We start from the raw sequence: 23,450 nt of genomic DNA, 5'->3' as shown, positions 1-23,450 counted from the left end.
TACGATTACTAATCGCGATTACCCCATGTCTGACCCTAATATCCCCCTCCCCCAACCCTAATATCCCCCCTCCCGCAACCCTAATATCCCCCTTTCCTAACATCCCCCAACATTAATCTTGGGATACCTAACCCTAACCCACTTCCGATCTCCCTTTTCACCCACCCTAATACCCACCCACCCCAACCCTAATATCCGTCTCTCCAAAGGCACAAAAAAAAAACAATTTTTTTTGACGTTTATAAATTTTTGTTCGTGTTCATGGAAAACATTCATTGGTGATTGTGGTGAACACTTTTCGATCTCTGACTGCCATCGAAGAAGTGCCGTTCACTACGGTACATAGAAATGGCCTATGATGATGCTTATCCGTTAAAATTGGAAAATAATACCTCAGAATTCGTAATTCGCCTTGTTGATGTATATAAGAAAAGCAAATATCATAACGCATTGCGTGGAAAACAGCCAAAACGTCGTCAAATCTACATCGGCACGTCAAAAGACACTTTCGGATATCGATTTTATCCTGGGAAATATATTTTGTTGTATTTTACCTGTGCGTCCGTTCAGCTTCTCTTCATGGTGCCCGATTTCAGCCATAAAACTATTTTATTTGCTAATATATATCACCACCGTTTTAACGAGGCTACTTCAATTTCGTTGACTCATTCCCAGAATATCAGTGTCAAAATAATTTTTCATTAATTAGCTATATCATGATCTCAACTCTATCACAGCCAAGTATAAAAATGTAAACCCGTCACAAAAGCATCACTTTCCCTTCAGGCATGCCTGGAACACGATATTTGGTCATATCGAATTGTCGAAATTTTTCACCGTAAATACCATAAATTCAAAAATAGTCGAAATTTCAATTTAGGATTGCACGGCCTTTGCGGGTCGAAATTGACCAAAATTTGGTGTGCAGCGTTTTTTTTTGGCAACCTGACAATTTTATCACTAAGCGGGTAGAATTTGGAAAAACAGGTATTTTTGAACAACCCTAATGTACTGTCCTGCCAGGCAATGAAATTATAGCTTTTGGACTAATAATAAGATAGGATTTGCCGTGGGGCCAGGAATGAAAGTCATTGATGACGGGCCTTCGGAGCGTTTTTCATCGCTTTCCATAAGTTATAACATGCTCCATTTATGGCCAATGGCAACTAGCGTGGGAATGCTGAATGTCAGCTATGGATTTCCTGACATTGATGTCTTTCGGTATGAAATCATTCCATAACCAAGTCTCCGTTCTGTTGCTGCATTTGTAAGCTCTGCCCGCACCCTATAACCATGCGATATCGCACTTTATCAATTAATATGCCTTGACAAAAATAATATCAAAATAAATATAGAAGAAAAGCATGCCGAATTTAAAGAGTAAATTAAACTTTTAACTACTGGTGATGGCGCCAATGAAAATGTGATAATATTCCATTTCTCTCTTTCGATATAACCAACGTGTACACAGTGTTTGCATTTTTTGCTTTCATAGTTTCGTTGCTGTGTTCGATGGCACATCATTTGCAAATTCGGATTCGTATTCGTATACTGGATTGATAACTTCCATTTTCTCATCGCTGCAAAATAATAATAATAAATGAAAGACTAAAGCTATGTCGCTTTATATAGGCTACATATCGAATAATGGAAAGCACAAATGGCAAAGTTTCGATTCAAAATGCACACAAAATATTTATAACGGAATGTGTTGAATTATGGCGTAGTGTAGCTTCTAATTGCTATGAACACCTAGTCCGGAACTGATTAATTGGCATTCGGCAGAGTGAAGATATAGCTATAGACCTAGACCTAGTACGTCTGCAAACCATCAATCTTATACCTTTATGTAGATATTATTTGAAATATAAGCTATTTCTTTCCGACCAACTAACCCCATTTTCTTTCTCCCTCGATTGTAAAATAATTCCGCCTCTTCAATTGTTTCCATCATTTCCATTCCGGTTGTATCACGGAGATATAGAGCCGCTCCACCTCCTACTAGAGCGACTGTGCCAAATATGGAGTTTGGCAGCCAATCTGCAAACTGATCCAACTCTATCAACGCTGGTGCTAAGATGCTCCCGATCCTCGCACAGACTGAACCGAATCCTACTCCGGAGCCTCTAAAGCGTAATTGGAGAGGTTTAAGTAGCCTCTACATCTAAAGTTACCATGTATACTGAGCCAGTCTCAGGGGTTCACCGAAGGTCAAGATAAACACTCGACTCATACAGGATACGTCACGCTGATTTACAATACATATTCATTATAAAGATGCTGTCTAATAGGGACATCATGTGCCAACAGTATTGTTCTTTAAACACTGTTGATCACGCGCAGTTCATTCTGTGCATTAAAATTCTATGGTATTGTCTTAGATGTAGAATGTGATAGATATTTGATTTCGTGACTCATCGTAAATTTGGCAATTACCAAAGCCTTGCACGTTACCGTGCTCTTGTAACGGTAATTTTGTTGGTAATTTCAGCCTAATTTAAATAACGCAAGTAGCCTACTAGTTGTTAACACTGAGGATGTTCGTAATATGTGTCTCTGAGTAGCCGGTGTTGATCAATCAGACAAATTATGCCGCTGGTATTCAAATGTTAGAATTTAAATCATGACGACAATTGTCAGCTTATAGGCAAATAGTAAGAGATGATATAGTAGATCTCGGTTCTAATAATATATTGTATTCATTTGCTTTCGCGAAATCGCCGCATATTTAAAACCGACGTATACTTAACTCTTCAGTTTACAGACATACATCAGTCGATGGACCTGAGCGCACTTTCTTTAATGTATTGCACACTGTCAGACCGACGCAAACTACTGCTATATGGCAGAATCGTTGGAATAACGACTCATTGACAAGTAAACAAACGCTAGTCTGCCACAATTCTACGACTTTTTTGCATGAAACACCACAAAAAAGATATAATATGAATTACAATGGATTTTGATTTGTGACGGTGGTCGTACATGATAATTGCCACCTTCTATATTTCTCTGTGAGCCATACGTCACTACCAAACGAGCCATATATGTCATATGGCTCCGAGTGGTCATAGGTTCCAGACCCCCGGTACAGATGATTCCCGATGTGGCTGCTAGCTCACAGTAACAGACGCAGTTTAAGACCACTCTCGGGTGGAAGAAGATGTTGCACCGATAATTATCCTCTGGATTTTTACGCAGTAAAATGGACGCAATTTTACTCTACCTCAGTAATACAAGGATATAAACCAAATTCGAATGATTTCTCAAGTGTTCATGATGGCGATTTCCGATTTCCGTAACAGAAATCGGTAAACCTATCCACAGAGAGTCTAAAATTTCTGTAATTGATCACTGGAAGTAGCAAGTTGCAATTAAGCTAACACTAGCCATGCAAAGTGGAATGTTGGAAATTGCTTGGCCGATTAAAAAAGCCAATGCAATGTCTTCTATTGAACACTTTGATAATGATACAATTCTAGAAACATTGTAGAAAGTCAACACAAGCAAACTTTACGACTAGTTCCAAGCCATGCATATTTCCCCTAATATAAACGTTGCTGATATACTACATGGCCAGGTATCGGTAAGCCTACCAAATGTCTTACCTGACGACTGTTGGATATAATTCCCCGGTGAAATTATAAATCACAGCAAACGATCCCGATATGAACCCTTTCGCAATAAAGGAAAATGAGAGACCAAGTGTAATCAAGGCTGTAAATCAAGGTTGAATGAACGTTTAGTTAGGTAAACTGGACACTGAATAGTGAACATATGGTAGCACATATATCCAAGTAGACTTACTGCGGTCTTGTCCGGCATATTCGTCAACGATCGTCGCTGATAAGAGTGCGATTCCCGCACCAAATAACGTAATGGATAGTAATAGTCGGCGGCCAACGTAATCCATGATGAGTATACATATAATATAGCTGATGATCTCGAACACTCCGGCTGGTATTGAGTTGCATTTAAGACACGCAGAACAATCCGTTGATATACCTACTCCTCACCATATATGTTGTTTAGGAATATGTCTCCAGCTAAGCTTCCCGCATTGAGAGATATTCCGTAGTATACCAGACCGTTTACAAACCTGACGAAAACAATATCATCAAATGAGTAAAGTGCGTATAGTTTTAAAAAATAACGCACCAACTGAATGTTATCGCTGCGGTGACTTTCGTGATGCCTTTGTAACGGAATAAGTCTTTAGTAGAATAGGACTCGTTATGTGTACTGTTAAGTTGTTCCTGCACAAAATGTGAAGCAAGAATACATTTCAGCCAGACGTAGCTCATGCGCTAACATTAGAGCATCACCGGACTATGGCAGAGGTTCGACCAGAAAAACCTTAAAGTACCATATAAAATGTTGAGAAATTTGGGAGAAAATCTCAATTACCACGACGACTTGATTATCATAATTCTTGACATATGATTACATGAACATTAACATCTGCAAAGCTACTCGTAGTTGAGGAAGTACGGGAATGAGCTTACATAACGTACCAGAGGTGGTCAGTAATTAAGTACTTATACTTTTTGAATTACTTCAAGTAGATTACTTACTCAAGCAGTTATGATTTATACTACTTATACTTCAGCTTAACGTGCCAACGTGCGCCACGTCTGTACCATAACACAATACATGTAATGATAACCAGGGGAAAGTATGCGAGTAGTATTTCAGATAGTTATTTCTATCTATTATATTGTGTACTAAAACAAATTACGCCATCAACACAAGATTAATGTCTCCTTCGCTATGCTCAGAGCCAAATATGCATACACACCATCTTTTCTTTGCCCGATCGTTCTGCTTCCAACCAAGTAGCTTCATCTATTTTCACTTTGTTGAATCTTTCCATCAACCTGATAATCTGTGAGAAAAGAAAATTGTGACTCGGGGCGTTCATGCTACTGTTGTCGTTGGTATTATTTTAGTTTGTGTTGTTGTTTTGGTATTCATGTTCTTTCCACTATGGTCGTTTACATCTTATTTTGATTCCGAATCTGTCGACTTGCATCCCGGCTCACATGTGGTGCCTACTGTAACTATTGGTTCTAGTGGATATCAGTGTTGGTATCAAGTCACTACCTTCGAGTAACGAGTCATTTCGAGTCATTCTAGTTTTTGACTCGAGTCAATTCAATTCAATTGACTTTCGAAGGTGATTCGAGTCAAGTCAAGTCACTCAATATTTGGAGGTGACTCCAGTCAATTCGAGTCAAGTCAAGTCAAGTCAAGTCAAGTCACGAGTCAATTCAAAATTCAAGTCAAGTTGCCTTTCCGAAGTGTGAGAAATGATTGCGTCATTGCAATTTGCTAGCTGAATGTAATGAGTGGTCATTGATTCAGAACCGATGAACGAATATAGAGTTAAATATACACGCATAAGGCGCTGTATCGCTCGCATATACGTAGAACTGTTAAACTACGTAAGTAATTGCATAGCCTCAGTTTATAGTTACCAGCCAAAATAGAGAAACGAATTGATAAGATGCAATTCACTATCCATTTACATATTGATATGATACAATTCAAGCCTTCGCCAATGATTGAGGAGTATATAAACTATATACGAATTCAATTTCAATAAAACAAGATGTTTGGCTAAGGCAAGAGCAAAGAACAGAAATGGATATTTTGCTAATAAATTACTTTACTATTAGATTACGACAACGTAAGCTGTGAGCTTCGAACACTGCGTTTGTTGTCAATTTATTTGTGAGAAAACAATGGAGGCTCGGTAAGACACACGATCATTGAAGGATTGGTCGCTCTCACGGGTTACAAGTTCTAACTCGTGAGAGCGACCAATCCTTCAATAATCGTGTGTCTTACCGAGCCTCCATTGTTTTCTCACAAATAAATTGACAACAAACGCAGTGTTCGAAGCTCACAGCTTACGTTGTCGTTCGGATCGTTCGCGAAACGCTGTTGTAACTTACAACAGCGTTTCGCGAACGATCCGAACATATGGCAGATACGGTGATTTTCATCGACATCGATTACTTGATGACTTGAAATTGACTCGTGAATTTTGCTCCGAGTCACGAGTCAATCCACATTTCTGAAACGCCGAGTCAAGTCAACTCAAGTCATTTTAGCAAAGTGACTCGAGCCAAGTCAAGCCATACGAAAAAGGTGACTCGAGCCCGACTCCAGTCAAGTATTGACTCGAGTCATCCCAACACTGGTATATATATTCACAAATGGGGATATTGTATGACCTATTGTTCACAATTGATAGATAAGAAAGGGCTAGTACGCTACTTATTCAATCACCTTTTTACCCTTCTCGTCAGACCCTTTGGTGAAGAGCCAACGCGGAGATTCCGGTATCAGCAAAGCTATCACAGCAAACGGCGATGAGAGCACAAGCGCTCCCAACTAAAATTTTACGAAATATAGGAATGATTATTCTCAAATTTCGTAATCTGTTGACTCGCAATCGGTTTAAAGAATCTCGTACCATCATCTGATGCCAGTCGCGAAATTTTTGAGCGACAGGAGTCCACAGCATGTACCCGATTGCGAACCCAACTTGATATCCGATCCCGACGAATGTTCGCCAGTTACTGCCGACAATTTCCATAACTATGGTAAGGAACACACGTTATTGGCAGAGCATTTATTCTTATTGAGAGTAAGATAAGATAAATGATATTTACGGTATGTGAATATCCCAATGTTTGCCCCTGATAAGAATACAGCCGTTGCAAAGCGGAAGAAGAAGAATAGTGCGACGGAGTTGGAGTACGCAGTTCCTAACATACACAATAAGAATCCGTAGCTTGTTAATATGAGATTCCACCTTCTTCCGATACTAAATCAAATCCCAATGGAGTCGTGGCCGAGAATATCCACGAATTTAATTCTACCTGTCAGCTATGTTTCCAAATATCAACGCCCCCAGCAATATTCCAACCCAATAGGTCATTGTACCCACTGCGTTCAACGTCCTCTTTTCGCAAATAAGTTCGAACTGAAGGCAAAAATATACTATGCTGCTTGCACTGTTAATGTGATGTTACGGTACCTCAGTCACTGTTGTCTCTGTGAAAATACTATCATCGAAATAGTAGTTTTCGCAAGCAATCGTTTCATCTTCGTTCATTTCGACGCATGACCAATCTCCCGCAATTTCACATTCAGTTACGTTGTAGGCATATCTTCAAAATAACAATCTCTTAGAGCAGCGGTTCCCAACCTTTTTTTAGACACGCTTCCCTTTATGATAGTTGAATATTTCGCGCCCCCTTATCGTCATATCACAAAATCCAAAGGGGATGCCAGCAACCCAAACATACTGTTTGATGGCATGGAATGTTATGACTAGTTACGAGAAAATTCAAAAATATGAAAATCGGTCTATATATAGAGAAACAGGCGTGATTGGGAGGTAAATCTCGCAGAGCGCGAAAATTTTTTCAGTTGACCGCTTCTTCGCGCCACCCTTCAGATGCTTTCACGCCCTCCCCCCCCCCCCAAGGGGGGCGTGCCCCCAGGCTGGGAACCACTGTCTTAGAGAGACAGTCTTACTTTCATCCAATCGAAATAGATAGCGAGCAGACCGTAGCGATGATGAGCACAAAACGCATACACATTATTCGGTATAGGCAGGGTTGCCATACCGTCCTTATTTCTAAGATTTGTCCTTATTTTGAAGGTCCACGTCTTAGAAAACTCAACCGTCCTTATTTCTAAGAAATGTCCTTATTTTCGACTTGCGTCCTTATTTTGTCTTATTTTCAACCTCTACAGAACTTCGATCGTTTTCCTCTGGCATTTGTGTTGCATAATATTCATAAATTATGCTTTTGTGTCGAGATTTTATGACATCATAAAGGAAAGGAACTCTCGTGAGGTACACACCATAAGATTAGACTTCTAAGTGGTGAGATATAGCTCGGGCCGTGAGTGGTTTCGTCTGTACCAAGTTACCACGGCGGTCGTCATTTTAGCAGTAAACAGCAGTACCTACCAGGTTCCTGCTGTTTGGTCTACAGCAGAATAAGCTCAAGCTCTGGGTAAGGCAGCATTTCTTGCGCAGTGCAGTCGACACATTGGTTAAAAAGTAGTAAAGCTATTATTCATTGATAAATTTTGCACTTGCGCACATAGTTTTAGCTACCAATAAGGCTAAATCTGATTATTAAAAATCAGCAGGCGTAAAACGTTTTTCGTGACGATTATGAAAGAGAATTCAAAGATATCTAACGAAGTTTGAAGGGCGAGTGTTTCGCACATACCAATATCTGCAATTGTGACATCGACCTTGAGGCCATAGGAAAGACCGCCATTTCAACTCACATTGATACCCAAAAACACAAGAAGTGTGTCCTAATGATTAATTTGAGCCAGTCGATGAATAATTTTTCCACAAGTCGATCAGCACCAACGACCACAGACGACAAGGCAGCTGCTGCAGGGGGTACCTGGGCATTCCATACTGTCAAACTCCAGCAATCATTCCTCACCAACGATTGCATATCGCAATTGTTCAAAACAATATTCCCCGATTCCAACATTGCAAATAAATTTTATTCGGCCAGGACCAAGACTACAAGCATTGTTACTCAAGTTCTTGCTCCATACGCTCAAATATGATTTTGTCTGAACATGGTGTAGGCCTACGGCCTTTTTCCATCTTGGCTGACGCCTCTAATCAAAACGAGGTGGAGAAGTTTGGTTTATCACCCTATGGGGGGGGGGGGGTCAAGACCAACGTTTTTTCAGGGGGTCTGACGAAGGGCTGTGTTTCGGCCCCGAGTAAAGGTGAACCTAGATCTGAGCTCTCGTGAGTTCCATGAACCACTTTCGAATAACAAGGAGTTGCTGGAGCAGATTGTTTCTGGCGAAAAGTATGGAATGTGATATGCCACGGCTCGTATAAATACAAAGTATGTTCAAAAACGTTTTTTCATGCTAATCTATAATTTTTCGACTGTCCTTATTTTTGGGTCCATGTCGATGGCAACCCTGGGTATAGGAGAGTAGTGATCAATAAGACCATTCAGGTCAATTACTTTGATCCCACCCCATCAAACTATTACGGTTTCGCTACCTGATCTGGATGTAAAAACTGTTCATAAAAATAAATTATATTAGAAAAAATATTATCTAACCCAATCAGGGCTGAAGTCGTGAGTGTCACACTTACGGACTTCAGCCCAATTCAGTCGACTTAATTCGACCCTCAAATGAATTCCGAGGAAATGCAATAATGATCTTATTTTAATATACATTTTATTAATATATTCATAGTGAAAATATATCAAAACCCGAAGCTTTTCGAGCTGACACTTTTCAAGGGCAATCGTCAGCAAATGGAGAATTTCAAAAACATGCATCTAGCTACATTGCATACAACCAATTATGACGTCATAGAAACAAACAACATGAAATACAGGCAAACCGCGAGCGCAGCTAGTGGCCAATTTTCAGATTCACTAAAAATTCCTTCTGCTGACACAAGCGCGGTCGGTGGATTTTAATATAAGTCGATTCCAGTGCAGACAGATGGAAATTAGTGCGGCCTCTGCCTAATATAGAAAATCTTTCATCGCAATAGTTTTTAGCGCAAGTTGCATTCTCAGCCAAATGCTTGCCGATGGCAGAGCTCATAGCCATGGCCTGATTACGTTCTAGTAATCGCAGATCAGTTACGGCTGCGTCTTCGCGAGAGTCCAGTGTGCGTGATCTAATAACGCTCGGAACATGTTGTTTGATGCGTTCCTGCAAGCGCTGAGTTGTTCTTCCCACGTACCGACAATCACAGTGGCACTTGAAATCATAGACTATATTGCTTTGGTGAGAAGCAGGTAGAACATCTTTGCGCGTTGCAGGAAGCAATTGTTTGGTGGTAAACACAACATTAGTTTTTACGTTATCGTAACAACGATTTACAGCAGAAATCAATTGCTTTTCAAACCGGGAAGAGATTGGGCCCAGCCACGGTAAATGTATATATACATTTTCCTCAGACCGCGTGTTCGTGTTTTGTGACTTGTTGGGATTGAAATTCCTGAGTTTTCTGTCAACAGAACTTTTGATGATGTGTTCGGGGTACCCGTTATCGATTAGAATTTTGCGGATATATTCTAGCTCCGCGTTTAATTTTTCCTCCGAACAAATCATCAAGGCTCTGTGCACCAACGTGCCAATCAAATTTAGTTTACGGCGATTCGGGCTAAAAGAATTCCAGCGTATATAATGCCCTGTAAACGTTGGCTTCCGGTAAATCGAAGTGACAAAGCTAATACCCCGTTTTTCCACTAGAACGTCTAAGAATGGTAACGAGTTAGCACGCTCTTTTTCAAATGTGAATTTTAAAGACGAGTGTAGAGAATTCAAGTTATCGAAAAAGTCATCGAACTCCGTCTCATTTTGACAGATAACGAAAGTGTCGTCGACATAGCGACGGTACATGAATGGAGGCTTGGTTTCATCTGTAACGAAAAGTCTGTTTTCATGGAATCCCACAAATATATTGGCTAAAATCGGGCCAAGAGGGCTACCCATTTCGGGTTTCAAGTATTTTATTCATCCATGTATCATGGGAAAGGAAACATGAAATTGAAAATAAATACATTCGCGACTTAGGTCACCTCGAATATAAATGAATATAAACGGATCAATACCCGCCATTTACGGTGGCAGGAACAAGATTGAATTAAGCGATAAATATATAGGCGAAAATCACACACATGAAATGCGATATTAATTATAGAACAAGGTCAGGGAAGGACGGGACCAGTTCGCCGGAAGAACATGAAAATTAGGCAAAAGACCCCCACCACAAACAACACGGTATATGGTGATGGGGGCCGACAAATAACAACAAAAAAAACAAGAGGCGAACTGGTGAGGTCCGACTGCAGGCATTACAAAGTAGCCATTATAGTGTTAGTTTTAATATATGAGGGGTAGAGGACTCCTCCCACTAGCATTTGGGAACCGCTATGGTTATCTAAATCAAACAAATCAATAATAAAAATCCCGTTTATGTTAATTTGGGGAGGAGCCCGTGACAAATCTGGTGTCCATGTGCCTGCAGTCGAACCCCGTGATGGCTAGTGGTAATCCAGGCTAAAAACAAAGAGCCACTCAGAGTGAGTGATAAGAAGCTACACCGTCGGTTTGCATGTAGATGGTATCGTTAAAACTAAACTCAACAGAGCAAGTAGCCGTATTAAGAAGTTCAACGAACACTTTACGCGAGAAGGAAGGTTGTGCTAAATCACCACCACCATAGAGCGCATCCGCACAGATATCAATGGTCTCCTTCATAACATATTCGAGTTTGGAAGGTCGGTTGTTTTCATCTCGTGCGCGAATGTAAACGAATCAGCGACGCAATGCGAATCATACATGGAACGCACTGGCTCCAAAATACCGATAAGCCACTTCGCGAGCTTGTGCTGCGTCGATCCAATCATAGAAAGAATTGGTCGAACAGGTACGTTGGTTTTATGAGTTTTCGGCAGTCCGTACATACGTGGCCTCTGTGCCCCGACCGGTCTGATGGAGGCATAGACCTCAGGTGATATGGAGCCGTTTTTCTTGAGGCTGAATAGTCGGCGCTGTATCCGTCTTTCGATCTTGGCGATGTTATCGAATTCAGCAGCGGGACCAAGTGTCTTGAATTTTGATTGGTCTCCCAAGATTGCTTCCATTTTGAGTATGTAATCCCGTTTGTTCAGGATAACGACCCCAGAGCCCTTATCCGGTTTGCTAATGTGAATGTCTGGATTTTGTCGCAATGCTTTTATTGCACGAAAACATTCCTTCGTCATTAAAAAATTTGCCGAATCAATAGGATATCCACAATAGGCATGTGCCAAATCACTCAATCTTGCTTTGAGGGCAGGCAAATTATCAGCGGAGTTTGCTTTGCGATGATATAGTTGAGCCATTAACACTTCAAATTCTGCGAATACCTCTTCACTTTTTATGGTAGTAGGTGGTAAACAAAAGTTGAGACCATGAGACAATACAAACTCTTCAGTGGACGTGAGCTTGTAGTCCGATAAGTTAACAATATTTTTTCCCGTCAGGACTAGCATTATTACCAAAGCGTTGGGTAATAAGACATTTGCTGACGATTGCCCTTGAAAAGTGTCAGCTCGAAAAGCTTCGGGTTTTAATATATTTTCACTATGAATATATTATTAAAATGTATATTAAAGTTCTGTACCCCAAAGAGTCTCTTGATCTTATTTTCGAGAATATTTCTACCAAAACTTGAAATATAAGAATGCCGCCCCCACAAATAATCTCTAAAGACAGCGTGCTCATATGCCACATTTTACCGTCAGGCTGATTTTATGATTTCTCTTTAGTCACTATTAGTTGGAGAGAACGACATCAAATTCTGTGATGGAAAGAAAGTTCACACATAATTTCGGATTTTCAGGATAATCTAACTAAAGTGTATTATTTATACAAGCGAAAACATCATTTCTAAGCCGGTGTATGCAAGCTATATAGCGTTCAAAAATATAACCATTTTTGATGTCGTGACCCCAGAATCGTATCAATGGAAACCAAATATAGATTTTATAGTTGACCTAGAATAGAAGAGATCACGTGTACGTATCACGGCTAGAACAAAGATAGCATGGGACTTTTCGCGGGTGGGTCCAGGTCGGCATTATAAAACACAGCATAGGAACATAGCATGAACACAAAAAAAGCAGTCAAAGAGTCGCTTACCGTACACAAGGATCATTCGGTTCGTTGTTCTCATCCAGCGGGGTGGTAAAGTTCGTTTTTTGCAAATCACTTAAGTCGTGCGGATCATCCACGTCGAAGGGCATCTCACATCTGTTATGAAACACGCGTTTCTATTAGTCGGAAAGTGACCGCTTTATCTGTAATGGAAATTTATGGTGGTAATTACCATAGATTTGAAATACCAAATATCCAAATATGAAAATACTTTCTCAACAAGCGGACTAGCCAGTTTCGAGATGTGCCAAATACATATATAAGAAATATGATATATAATATGAGTATCCCTGCGTCAAATCGAATCTTTCTTAACTATTTTGCGCTCATACCCATTGAGCTATCATGAACTCTTTCTCGTCTCTTATCGAGGATCGGCACGTTCTCAGGCGGCTTCCAAACGCTAGTCTTGGGTCCACCTGGGCTTTTCAAAACAACTTCTAGGGAGACCCGGTCCACATACTGACATACCCTTTACGATACGGGCCATTTCATTACCAAATAATGTTTATACATACAGCCCATCAACACACTCTTTCCGTGTCGTATATAACCCTGGATTACGCAATGTACGAACACAAGTTTTTAGAGTTTATTAATGAATAAGTTGTCAATAATACTACACTGTAAAAAATAAAAACCTCGATTTACCGCGAAATGTTTGGAAGCACGGTAGCCAGACATTTCGTGGTAATCTAACATTACCGTTAGTCAATGCAAATTCAACTTACACTCGTCCGGTAATCTCACTTTACACGCCAGACTGTAATGTTACAGTCCCCTCCGGGTATATCCAATCTACATGTTCTCCTGTACATTTGAGACCGAGACCGCCTACCTAACTACCTACCTACCTACATGCTGTCCCTGCAAATCAGGATACATACCAGCTTGTAAATTCACGTACATCCATACCTATCGCAAAGCAACCCGATGCTAAAATATCGCAAAATTTTCTTCACACTCCCAAAACGACATTGGAAGAAACTGTATATTCATTCTTGATATCACGATGAAGTGGTAATCGATGGAAAAGTATTGCTGCTGGAGGTCTAATTCTTCTTTAGGAGACATGCAGTAACACGAGTGGTCGCAAGAAAAGGTGAATTAATTCCACCACCGGCGAAACTTCCAATTGTTTCTTTTTATCTTCCTCATTCCTTCTGTGTAACTAGTATCTTGCAGTTCCACTAAAAAGAATTCATGAGTAAGTCGCTATATAAAGCAAAGTTCCTGACCTATACATGACATTATAAAGACTACCGTACCAAGACAAATAGGCAAACAAAAATATACGGTAACATGTTTGGAAGTACCGGTACTGGTACATTCTGTGATGAAGGCTCCGCCTTGTACATGATATAGCAGAGATTCATGACTTACTTTATCTAATGTATTGAAGCAAAAGGTTCCTCATCCTCACCAATTCCACTCTGGATATGAGGTGGCATGTGTGCCAAACAAATCCAGCAGTGGATGAAAACATCTCTATGCTATGGCCCGAAAATGACATAAACAAGCCAACAGTTTCAACTCCTCCGCGGCGGAGTATGTGGTGTCACAGGTCAATATATAAGTCGACTAGTATCCCAAAATAGAACAGAGAATGCGGAGAATAAAATGTTTCAATCATGAAATCAAAGTGGTGTGCACATTGCACAGTCGCAGATATTCACGGTAACAAATACTATGTAGTACTGTACCTTTTACGATGCGTATCCCATCCAGCGTTGCTAGGAATCTTCCACGATCGTGTCCACTTTCTTCAAGCACAACAAGCTTCGCTTCACCCTTTGCTCAAATCTCAATAATGGTCAGATAACGATACGACACTCGATCGATTTCGAAATAAGTCGTATTCATCCGCTGACATGCCACCAATAATATTTGCTGGCCACGTTATAATGTTTGACATGGGTTATTTCTCTTTCATACAGAAACATTTATCAGTACATATAGTTCCTTTCTTTTCCGTCTAATTTCGTATAAATTGATATTTATCCAAAGTGTTGTTCACTACTTACTGTACTTACTAAACGAGACGCTACTTGTGATGTCACAGTTGTGCGTTAGCTGTTTACTACAAATCTCAGAAAACTCAGAAAACCAGTAACGCGTAACGGTAACCTATTGTAACCTATTACAGGTCGCCTTGTCCGCCATTAGCAAATGGTCAACTGAGCATGCGGTGCCGATATTTCTAGTTTCCCGAACAATATTATACATCCTAAACTGATTTTCTGAATTATCAGCCGTATCCGTAACAACGAATGTAACCAGCGAGAACGGCCGTATAGCCATATAGCCTTATAATATATTATAATGGCTATGGTGTAACTACATTAGCTACGATTGTCAGTTGTTTCTTGTACCCTACTTACTATGTACTATACTGAAATTGGTACTAGGGCCAACAATTTCCGTACGACAGACCCCAGTTTCGCGAAGGAGGTTGAATCAAGTCAAATCACCACGAGAATGATATATCAGTAACATTCATTTCCACGTATATATTGGCTGCAGCGATTATGAAGCTAATCAATCTTCCCAATAGCCTGGTAAACTGCAGTTACGAGTAACTGTCAGTAATTTTGCGAGGAAATTCTGGCAACTTGACTTCACAGCTAAACTAAGGTAATATCACATATCAAAATGTAAAATTACAAGCTACGCACAGTTATTGGCTGCGACCGGTAATTCGTTGTAAAATTTACAGAGATTTCCCAGTAAATCTACCAGATTTTTTACAGTGTAGTACATGCACATATTACTATTCCTTTTACCCAGTGCCCCCCAACCCGTGTGATCAAATTCATCGGTAGAGCTGCTGTTGTGGTGTATTTGTAGTAAACTAAAACATTCCGACGGGCTCAGACCACCATTCTCTCATAATTGCGAAAAAAGCCTGACTCTTTTTTGCGTGTTATGGTATATTTATTATTAATCTACTACTATTACTTCGTCGGAGGAAATGGCACTAAAATTGAAGGCAACAAATCTCTTGAAACGAAATCGCGCTATCCGCAAAGAAAATTTTCGAATTGAATAAATCCGCCCAAAACTACACCTACTTTAAGTTGGTTTGCGAAATAATTTTAAGCCTTCAATATTGTATAATTTAAAACTGCATCTCGCAGGCCCTACCGCTCAGACTTTGGTGCTTCCTATCCAAAGGTGTCCTTTGACCCATGGACAAGAACTGCTGGTCTAATTGGAAATAAGAACGAGAAAATGATTGCTGCAAACTATTGAATCAAGTCCAACAGAAATGGACTGGAAACGAAACCTACTTTGCTATAGTATTGCAAGAGAAATAAGGGCTACCATTCTGGCTAGGAAAATCGAGTATTGCCATTCGAGTCGACTCGAGTATTCTTAACCATGACTATTTCATCAATATGGCTTAGAAATGTCGTGTTTACAAACGTGCGCCTTCGTGTGTATAAGCTACATGCGTTAAGCGATTACCGATGTCACCACACGCGCGTTCAAGCCTCCGATCAGCGAGACGGCATCATCCACATGATATTTTACATTGATAAAATAACTCTTAGTTCGACGGGTGTATATTTCCATTGCTCGATAGTATAATACTACCTCGATCGTGCAGTAACATAACTTCACTGATTAGGCTTCGACATCGCCGAGAACGTTGCCATGTTCCATCAGAAGTACATTATCCGCGTTCGCAAGTTAATTAATACCTAAATATGTCAAAACCAAATTACTGTTGCAATTGTGAGGCAGAAAGGGGGGTCATGTTTCAGTGCTTCACTCAATCGTGCTCGCGGTGACGGTATGGTATGATGCTTGCTGACATGTAATTCAATCTTTACAGAAGCTTGACCATAGATGTTTATGTAAATATACACAATGACAATCCTAAAAACTAAAATAACTTAATGAGAGTTTCTGCGTGGCGCGCCAACTGATCGTTTCTGGACAATAGGCGTGGGAGCCGGCGTAACCTTAAGTTCGGTATCGGCGATATAAATTAAACACAGCCTTTTACTACAAGAGATTCAATGTAATGGAACAAAGTACACTCTTACCGAAATGACTGTGTATTTACCCCCAAAAGGGGGTAGGCCTACACCAGAAGTCTCAAACTCAAACGTGCTCGCGGGCCAGTTTTCCAATTTTGACGACGCCGCGGGCCGCAACATTTATAGGTGCATTCTATGTATTTCCAAGTAGGCCTTATTTAGCGGGAATGAATTGTCCTATTAAAAGTGAGCCGATCCAGCAGACTGACAGTAAACACACATAATCAAAATGTGATTTACTCTTGTATCAATTTAGGACTGCCACGAAAAGAATCATCACATTTATAACTATTTGAATAGAATTGTTGTTGTACTTGATACATATTAATTATAAGATATAGACACCATATGGGCGGACAAATGCATGATGCCATCATAAAAGTTATCGAGGTTATAATTTTTCAGCTACTATGCATATTTTGAATTTAACAGATTGATAATTGAGACTGATCTGATATCAAAACATTTTTAAGTTGAGCATTGTAATTCCAATCCAGGATTCGAGTATACTTCTGATAAGTAGGGTATTAATCTCAAGACCAAATATCTTCAAATATAGGAGCAGAATTTTTTTTAAATATGATATAAATATATTAATGAATGTGTCCTAGTGATTGAAATGTCGGAACGCCGAACGGCCCATTGCTGTTACATCGTTGGAGACTACTACTACGGTACTCGGTACCTTTGAGTGGCCCTAATAACATGGTTTAGCGACCGAAGATATAACTAACAGATTGTCAATGGTTGCCATAACTATATACTTGCTCAGTCAGCGAAATACCAAGCTGCGACCTTCTGATCTATTTCTATTACCCTGGCACGCGATTAGTTTTTTGCGTCCATGGTTCTAACAAATTCACGGCATTCCGAGTCACTCTAAGTCCACTCGAGTCATTTCCATTTTGCCATCGAGTTAGCCCAAGTCTAAGTAATTCTAAGAATGGTCCAACTCACAAATTTCCAAAGGTCCAAAGAAAGGTCCAACTCACAAATTTCAGTCACGAATCGTCGGAGGGTCAGGTTTTGTCATCATGAATTGGAAATGTGGGGAGGAGTAGTGAATCTTCCACTGCATGGTAGCGTTTGCAATTGATGTGATAGTTAGTTTGTTTGTTTGTTTTGGGGTATTCATGGTGTTTTGTCGACTACTATGGTCATTTACACCAGTCCGATAATCTTCTTATTTTCCGTAACCGCCGACTTACAGCCCGGCCCAACTCTAGGCTTTTGTAAGACACCGCCGACGCAGGGGTGACGAGATAGCGCAGTAGTAAAATCCGCGGCTGCAACACCAATGGGTGCGGGTTCGAGTCCGACCGAGGTCGACTTCCGATACCTAAGTGTTGGAGGTTTACCTAGGCTCCTCCTCGCCCCCTCATCCGCGTCAGCGGTGTCATAAGCCTAGAGGTGGGCTGTGCTGTAAGTCGGCAGTTACGGAAAATAAGAAGAATATCGGCCTGGTGTAAATGACCGTAGCAGTCGACAAAAACCATGAATACCACAAAACAAACAAACAGACAAACACCGCTGACGTGATGTGATAGTGAAGTTTGATGAATAGTTTAAGGCAGGGGCGGGCAACTTCTCGAGTCGACGGGCCGGATATAGGAAATTAAGTACTTGGCGGGCCGGATTGCTGAATCGATACAATATTTGCCCATTTATCCACATTCCACATATACAAGGAATAAATCGCATTTATTGAATACATTTTAACGACAGTAATGTCACTTCAAAGCCATTTCTCGCCGATAATGACGAAGACAATGTGGCTTTGAGAATAGCATTGTCATACAGGCGCCGCCATGTCTGCTCTGCTTCTATCTGATCAATCAACACACGGTGCAATCCTGAATTAAGATTTCAAGGAGTTCGATAACCCCGGTATCCCTAATTTACCAACGCATATATTCGTTAGGGTTGAGTAGGGCTGAGAAATCTCGATAATGAATTCATTCGGTCCGCGACCTCTACGAAATTTGAAAAGTGGCCCGCGACCCGCTTTGAGTTGGCGATCCCTGGTATAAGCAGTGTTTTCGTCATACAAAAGCCTAGAAGTGTGCCGTGCTACAAGTCGGCGGTTACAGAATGAAAAATAAGAAATATCAGCCTGGTGTAATTGACCATTGTAGTCGACAAACACCATGATTACCACAAACGACATTAGGGTTGAGTACATCGCAAATGCCGGGCAGCGAGTGGCGCAGTTGGTTAAACACTGCAGTCACGAAATCGATGGTTGATGTTTCGAGTCTCGGCTCTGCCATGTTTTTATGTGTCAGAGGTTTATCTGGGCTCCTCATCGCCGAACCCGCTGTAACACATTGAAAAAGCTCAGAAAAAAGAGAGAGCCGAACTCTTGAAAGGAGGCAGCAAATGAGCCGAAAAAAGACTCAAGTTCAAGACACGATGTTGCAAGCGCCAATTATATGCGTTAATACAACAACAATCGCAAATGCCGATAATACAAGTCTTCTCGCTTCAACGAACTTACGCGTAAGCTCCACTCTAGTAGCACGCGGCGCATATACGAATATAATAACATGCACGATGCAGTCACTAAAATTTGACGTTGTAAGCAAGTAGTGGGAAATCTAGGTAGACTGGGGCCGCGGGCCACATTATCATGTAAAACGGAAAACTGTCCGCGGGCCGGACAACATCCCTTCGCGGGCCGGATGCGGCCCGCGGGCCGTATGTTGCCCACCCCTGGTTTAAGGCTTTCGGAGCAATTTAAGAGGGAATTTTCACTTTATAACCTGAAAAGATCTATGTGACTCTCATATATTGTCAAATTAGTAAAAATCTAAAATGTCGTCGCGGGCCGCACAAAATGCTCTGGCGGGCCACATGCACACTAAAACAGAAGCTAACTCGGATGATATCTCCGTTATAAATCATACGTGCTTACGTGCAAACCTTTTTATGTCCATACGCGCAAGTATTATTTGGATTAACATGTATAGGTTTTGAATTATAACATGGTGTAGGTTTCGTGTAGCTTCTGGTGTGGTGTACCACAGGTGTATATTTACACCCGTTTATGATGGGTGTGAATACTCACCTTTTCCGCTCAGAGTAAGCGCAAAATAGGATATATAACAATGTTTTACTGCCAATCTTCAACCGTTTTTACCGCAAAATAACCAGGAAGAATCAAGCTGGCAATTGATTTTACGTGGAAGAACCAAAAAGCTGATTATTAAAGATTATTAGATGGAACCATGTGTTGAATTAACTTGAGACACACAAGGAACACACAAATCAAGGAAATGTAGTACAACACAGTCGGTAACAATGAGCACTGATATCCAAACTACTAGTAATTCTCCCGCAGGCATATAATTAATGATTCCCAACCACAACTTTCCCTCGCACCATCCTTTAATTTGAAATACAACACAAATGTGGTCTAATCTACATGTAACTTTGTATCTTCGACATGCATTATACATGTAACCATGTTTGTACTATGGTTAAACAAAATATTCATAATCACGTCTGTACCTGGTAAATTAGTACAATATAACCGCGAAAAGCAGCTGATTAAAATTACACTGAACATTATTATTATAATGCAAGAAGACATTACTATATAACATTATACCTCACCTGCGATATGTGACCAGATACAACACCAATAAATTAGTACTCAATATACCGATGTCAATGTGGTCAATATTGAAGGACTTGAAAGCAGTGGTGTGGGTGCAAGTGCAAGAATAAATGCTCGGTATTGCATTCGTTGCAACCTTCACCAATCGAGATATCTTAGACCAGTGATTCCCAAATGCGGCCCCCAGATAGCCTTCTTGCGGCCCCCAGAATATAGTAAGAAATCGATTTATGACAAAAAATAAAATTTATATTTATAAAATACTCTTGCTTGGCTTGGCCTCTGTAGTTTTTAATTATAGAATTGCAGGAAAGTTGTGAGTGTAGACTGGTAACGTTACGTCACTGCTGTTTCAATGCAATGTGCCCTAACTTTCCAATTGAACGAGCATAGCTATAGATTTATGTAGGTATTGATAACTTTTAAAACCGGGGGAAAATCCTGAAAAATGGTAAATTTTTCCCACTTCGTGGTCGCTTGTCTGAAAAGGAAAAAGAGGCTCAACTCCCGGAAAATACAGTTTTTCATTCACATTAACAGGAGGTTGACTGAAAAAAACGGTCAATTTTCCGGTCCAGCTCGTGAAATAGCCGCCGTAGCGTTCCTACAGTGCTGACTTAATGTATATCAGTCGAATTTAGCCCTGTATGTAACCAAAATCCTCAAAAAAGAAGACAAAATCTCAAAAAATAAGACATTTTGGTGTCCTCCGAGGACACTTAAAAAAATCAAAAAAGAGGACAAATCATCTTAAAAGAGGACGTATGGTAACCCTATGATAACTAGATGTGCAGCACGTGACTCACGGTTGAATACGCCGAGATGCATACTGCTTAGCCGGCTAAAAGCAGCATAACTGGTAGCCCTATAGTCAGGGCCGTAACTGCCGCACCCAAAAACCCCCAATTGAGGGGGGCGAGCTCGAAGGGGCCCCAATATTATTTCGTGAATTAGCATAAATTATAGAGTATTTTTTGAAAATTTACGGGGTCTGCAGTTTCAAAGACACCTCTCACTCAGCTCTACCGGTGAATCTGATTACGTGGGCAAAGAGGACAACCATGCAATTCCCGATCTTATGCACCGATTTTATAATGAATTATCGAAATATTCGCGCGTCGCGCTGTCTCACTAAACAGTACAACTTTAATTTCGTGGCAAAAGCGAACAACGTGATGCGGGGTCAGTTTATCACCCTACGGGAGCCCGGGGTCCTGACGAAGTGCTGTTACGTTCCTGCCAATGGCTATACTCCCGGAGATCTTTAATTACTATTGGGGGGGGGGGGCCTATACCTTTTCAAACACACCTCACTCAGCTCTACCGGTAAATCAAATTACGGGAACAGAGACAGGATGAAAATTGATAGCAATACATGCAATTCCTGATCATATTGACCGATTCAGTCATGAAACTAAAGAAATTTCTCGCGCCTCGCGCGTTTAGGCGAGAAAATCTGATTCACTCAACGGACACCCAATTGCAGCAGATAAGTAGCGGTAAACAGTGTACAGTTTGGAAATCTCGCCAGGGCAATAAAACTGCTCCGAAATAGCCATGATGACTGTTTGGGTCCGTTTCATAGCCGTAGTATTCGTGCGGCCCCGACCATACTCTGAAATTCTAAATTTGGCCCTCACACCGAAAAAGTTTGGGAACCACTATCTTAGACCAAGGGTGGCCAACCTTTTCAGCCAAAGGGCCACATGCAATTGACCAACCATTGTGTGGGCCACTATAGCCGCACAAAGCGCGAAAATGTTTCAAAGTTCATAGGTTGAAAATATTGTTACTTGAGTATGTTGCGCGTCAGCTATATATCGCTGGGCTCAGTTTGCAAATACAGGATTATTCGGCGCCTGCACATATCGACTTCGAAAGCTAGACAGAGTACTAGCTGACCGCCCCTGTCTTAGACTTTTGTGATAAACGAACTCATTTGGTATATAGTGTCTTTAGGCATAAAGCACTTACCTGTATGCTGGTGTATATGAGATAAACACTGATGCTAACGAATTCATTCCAGCAGGTATTTCATAGTACAGTATCGCGATGAAAACCACAATTTGGTAAGTACCAAAAGAGCCCAAAGCTCGTAGTAATACGTCGAAGTCGATCATAACTACGCTGTATATAAAAAGATATCGTAAATATATATTGCATTTCGTAAATACTGTTTTCAGAGGTGTTGAAACTCTATGTACTCTATACTGTAGAACCAAACCAATGCATTATTCGAAAACGTTACTAGTAAATAACTCGAATGATGAAATATGAATATGAATAGGCATGATATAAGTGCGGTTATATAGCATGCATTATGATCGTAATATGCGCCACAATGTAGGTTTGTTTGCGCTGTGTCAACATGGTCAAGCAATAACACGTTGAGTCAATTTGCCATAAAATATTATCAATATACAGGGGTTATCGCAACGCCACAATTCATTCGCTGTCTATAGGCATCTTGACATAATTTTCACTATTTAAATTGTCTGTAAATATACTCTGTATTGTATATGTATATTATTTTTATTTCACCCGGATCCCGGAGATTCACTGACCAGATTGTTAGGTTGCCTAAAAAACGCTGCACCCCATATTTTTGCTCTGTTCCTACCAGCCTACGCTGACAAGGAGCCAATTAAAATTTTTGAATTGATTATTTTAAAAAATTTAAATTTCACTATCAACTCCATGAAATTGTTTATCTGTCCACAAAAATGATTCCAAACAAATTTGACACAATTCCAACCTGTGGAAGCGATGTTATTTGAGTTTTTCATTCATAATTCTGGTATTTTCCACAGTCAAGGTATTTTTGCAAATCCATAACTTTGAACTGGATATCTTCGGTTCTACGCATTCGAAGTGAGCAAAAATTGTTTTAAATCGTTTTTTAGGTCAATGAACAAATATATGGTGTTGGCAATAACATTTAAGATTAGTTTCGAAATACTTTTGAGACTAAATGCAACATTTCCAATTGGCACTGTGTCGACTTCTACTGGTTGGAATTGAGCCAGATTTGGTGACCAGTGTTA

The 23,450-nt window shown here is 40.4% G+C and overlaps 1 protein-coding gene and 2 long non-coding RNA genes across 7 annotated transcripts in view; 1 reads left to right on the top strand and 2 right to left on the bottom strand.

Moving 5' to 3' along the window:
* Positions 1 to 23,450, top strand: part of LOC145457025 (uncharacterized) — a 335,179-nt gene that overhangs the window by 281,094 nt on the left and 30,635 nt on the right. The window lies entirely within an intron of this gene.
* LOC145457024 (uncharacterized) overlaps positions 1 to 23,450 on the bottom strand; it is a 193,845-nt gene that overhangs the window by 144,664 nt on the left and 25,731 nt on the right. The gene's annotated exons all lie outside the window — the stretch shown is intronic.
* On the bottom strand, positions 223 to 22,562 carry LOC145457004 (organic cation transporter protein-like). Of its 4 annotated transcripts, none has more exons than XM_080335154.1 (15): positions 14,445 to 22,077; positions 13,657 to 13,931; positions 12,727 to 12,837; positions 7,049 to 7,181; positions 6,891 to 6,994; positions 6,681 to 6,835; positions 6,482 to 6,606; positions 6,295 to 6,399; positions 4,799 to 4,885; positions 4,159 to 4,256; positions 4,017 to 4,099; positions 3,808 to 3,957; positions 3,609 to 3,717; positions 1,896 to 2,126; positions 223 to 1,580 (listed from the first exon to the last, which is right to left on the bottom strand). In XM_080335154.1, the coding sequence occupies exons 3-15, from the start codon at positions 12,828 to 12,830 to the stop codon at positions 1,490 to 1,492; spliced, it is 1,575 nt and encodes a 524-aa protein (XP_080191280.1). In that variant the 5' UTR covers positions 12,831 to 12,837; positions 13,657 to 13,931; positions 14,445 to 22,077; the 3' UTR covers positions 223 to 1,489. The 4 variants fall into 4 exon arrangements, with proteins under 4 accessions (XP_080191280.1, XP_080191282.1, XP_080191279.1 ...); XM_080335156.1 differs by lacking the exon at positions 14,445 to 22,077 and adding an exon at positions 14,125 to 14,435; XM_080335153.1 differs by lacking the exons at positions 13,657 to 13,931; positions 14,445 to 22,077 and adding an exon at positions 22,381 to 22,562.

Source organism: Botryllus schlosseri, chromosome 15, assembly GCF_051294905.1.
Source record: "Botryllus schlosseri isolate E-star chromosome 15, Bs_hap1, whole genome shotgun sequence".
NCBI lineage: Eukaryota > Metazoa > Chordata > Ascidiacea > Stolidobranchia > Styelidae > Botryllus > Botryllus schlosseri.
Note: the sequence above shows the minus strand (reverse complement) of the source record. Positions and strands in the feature narration are given on the sequence as shown.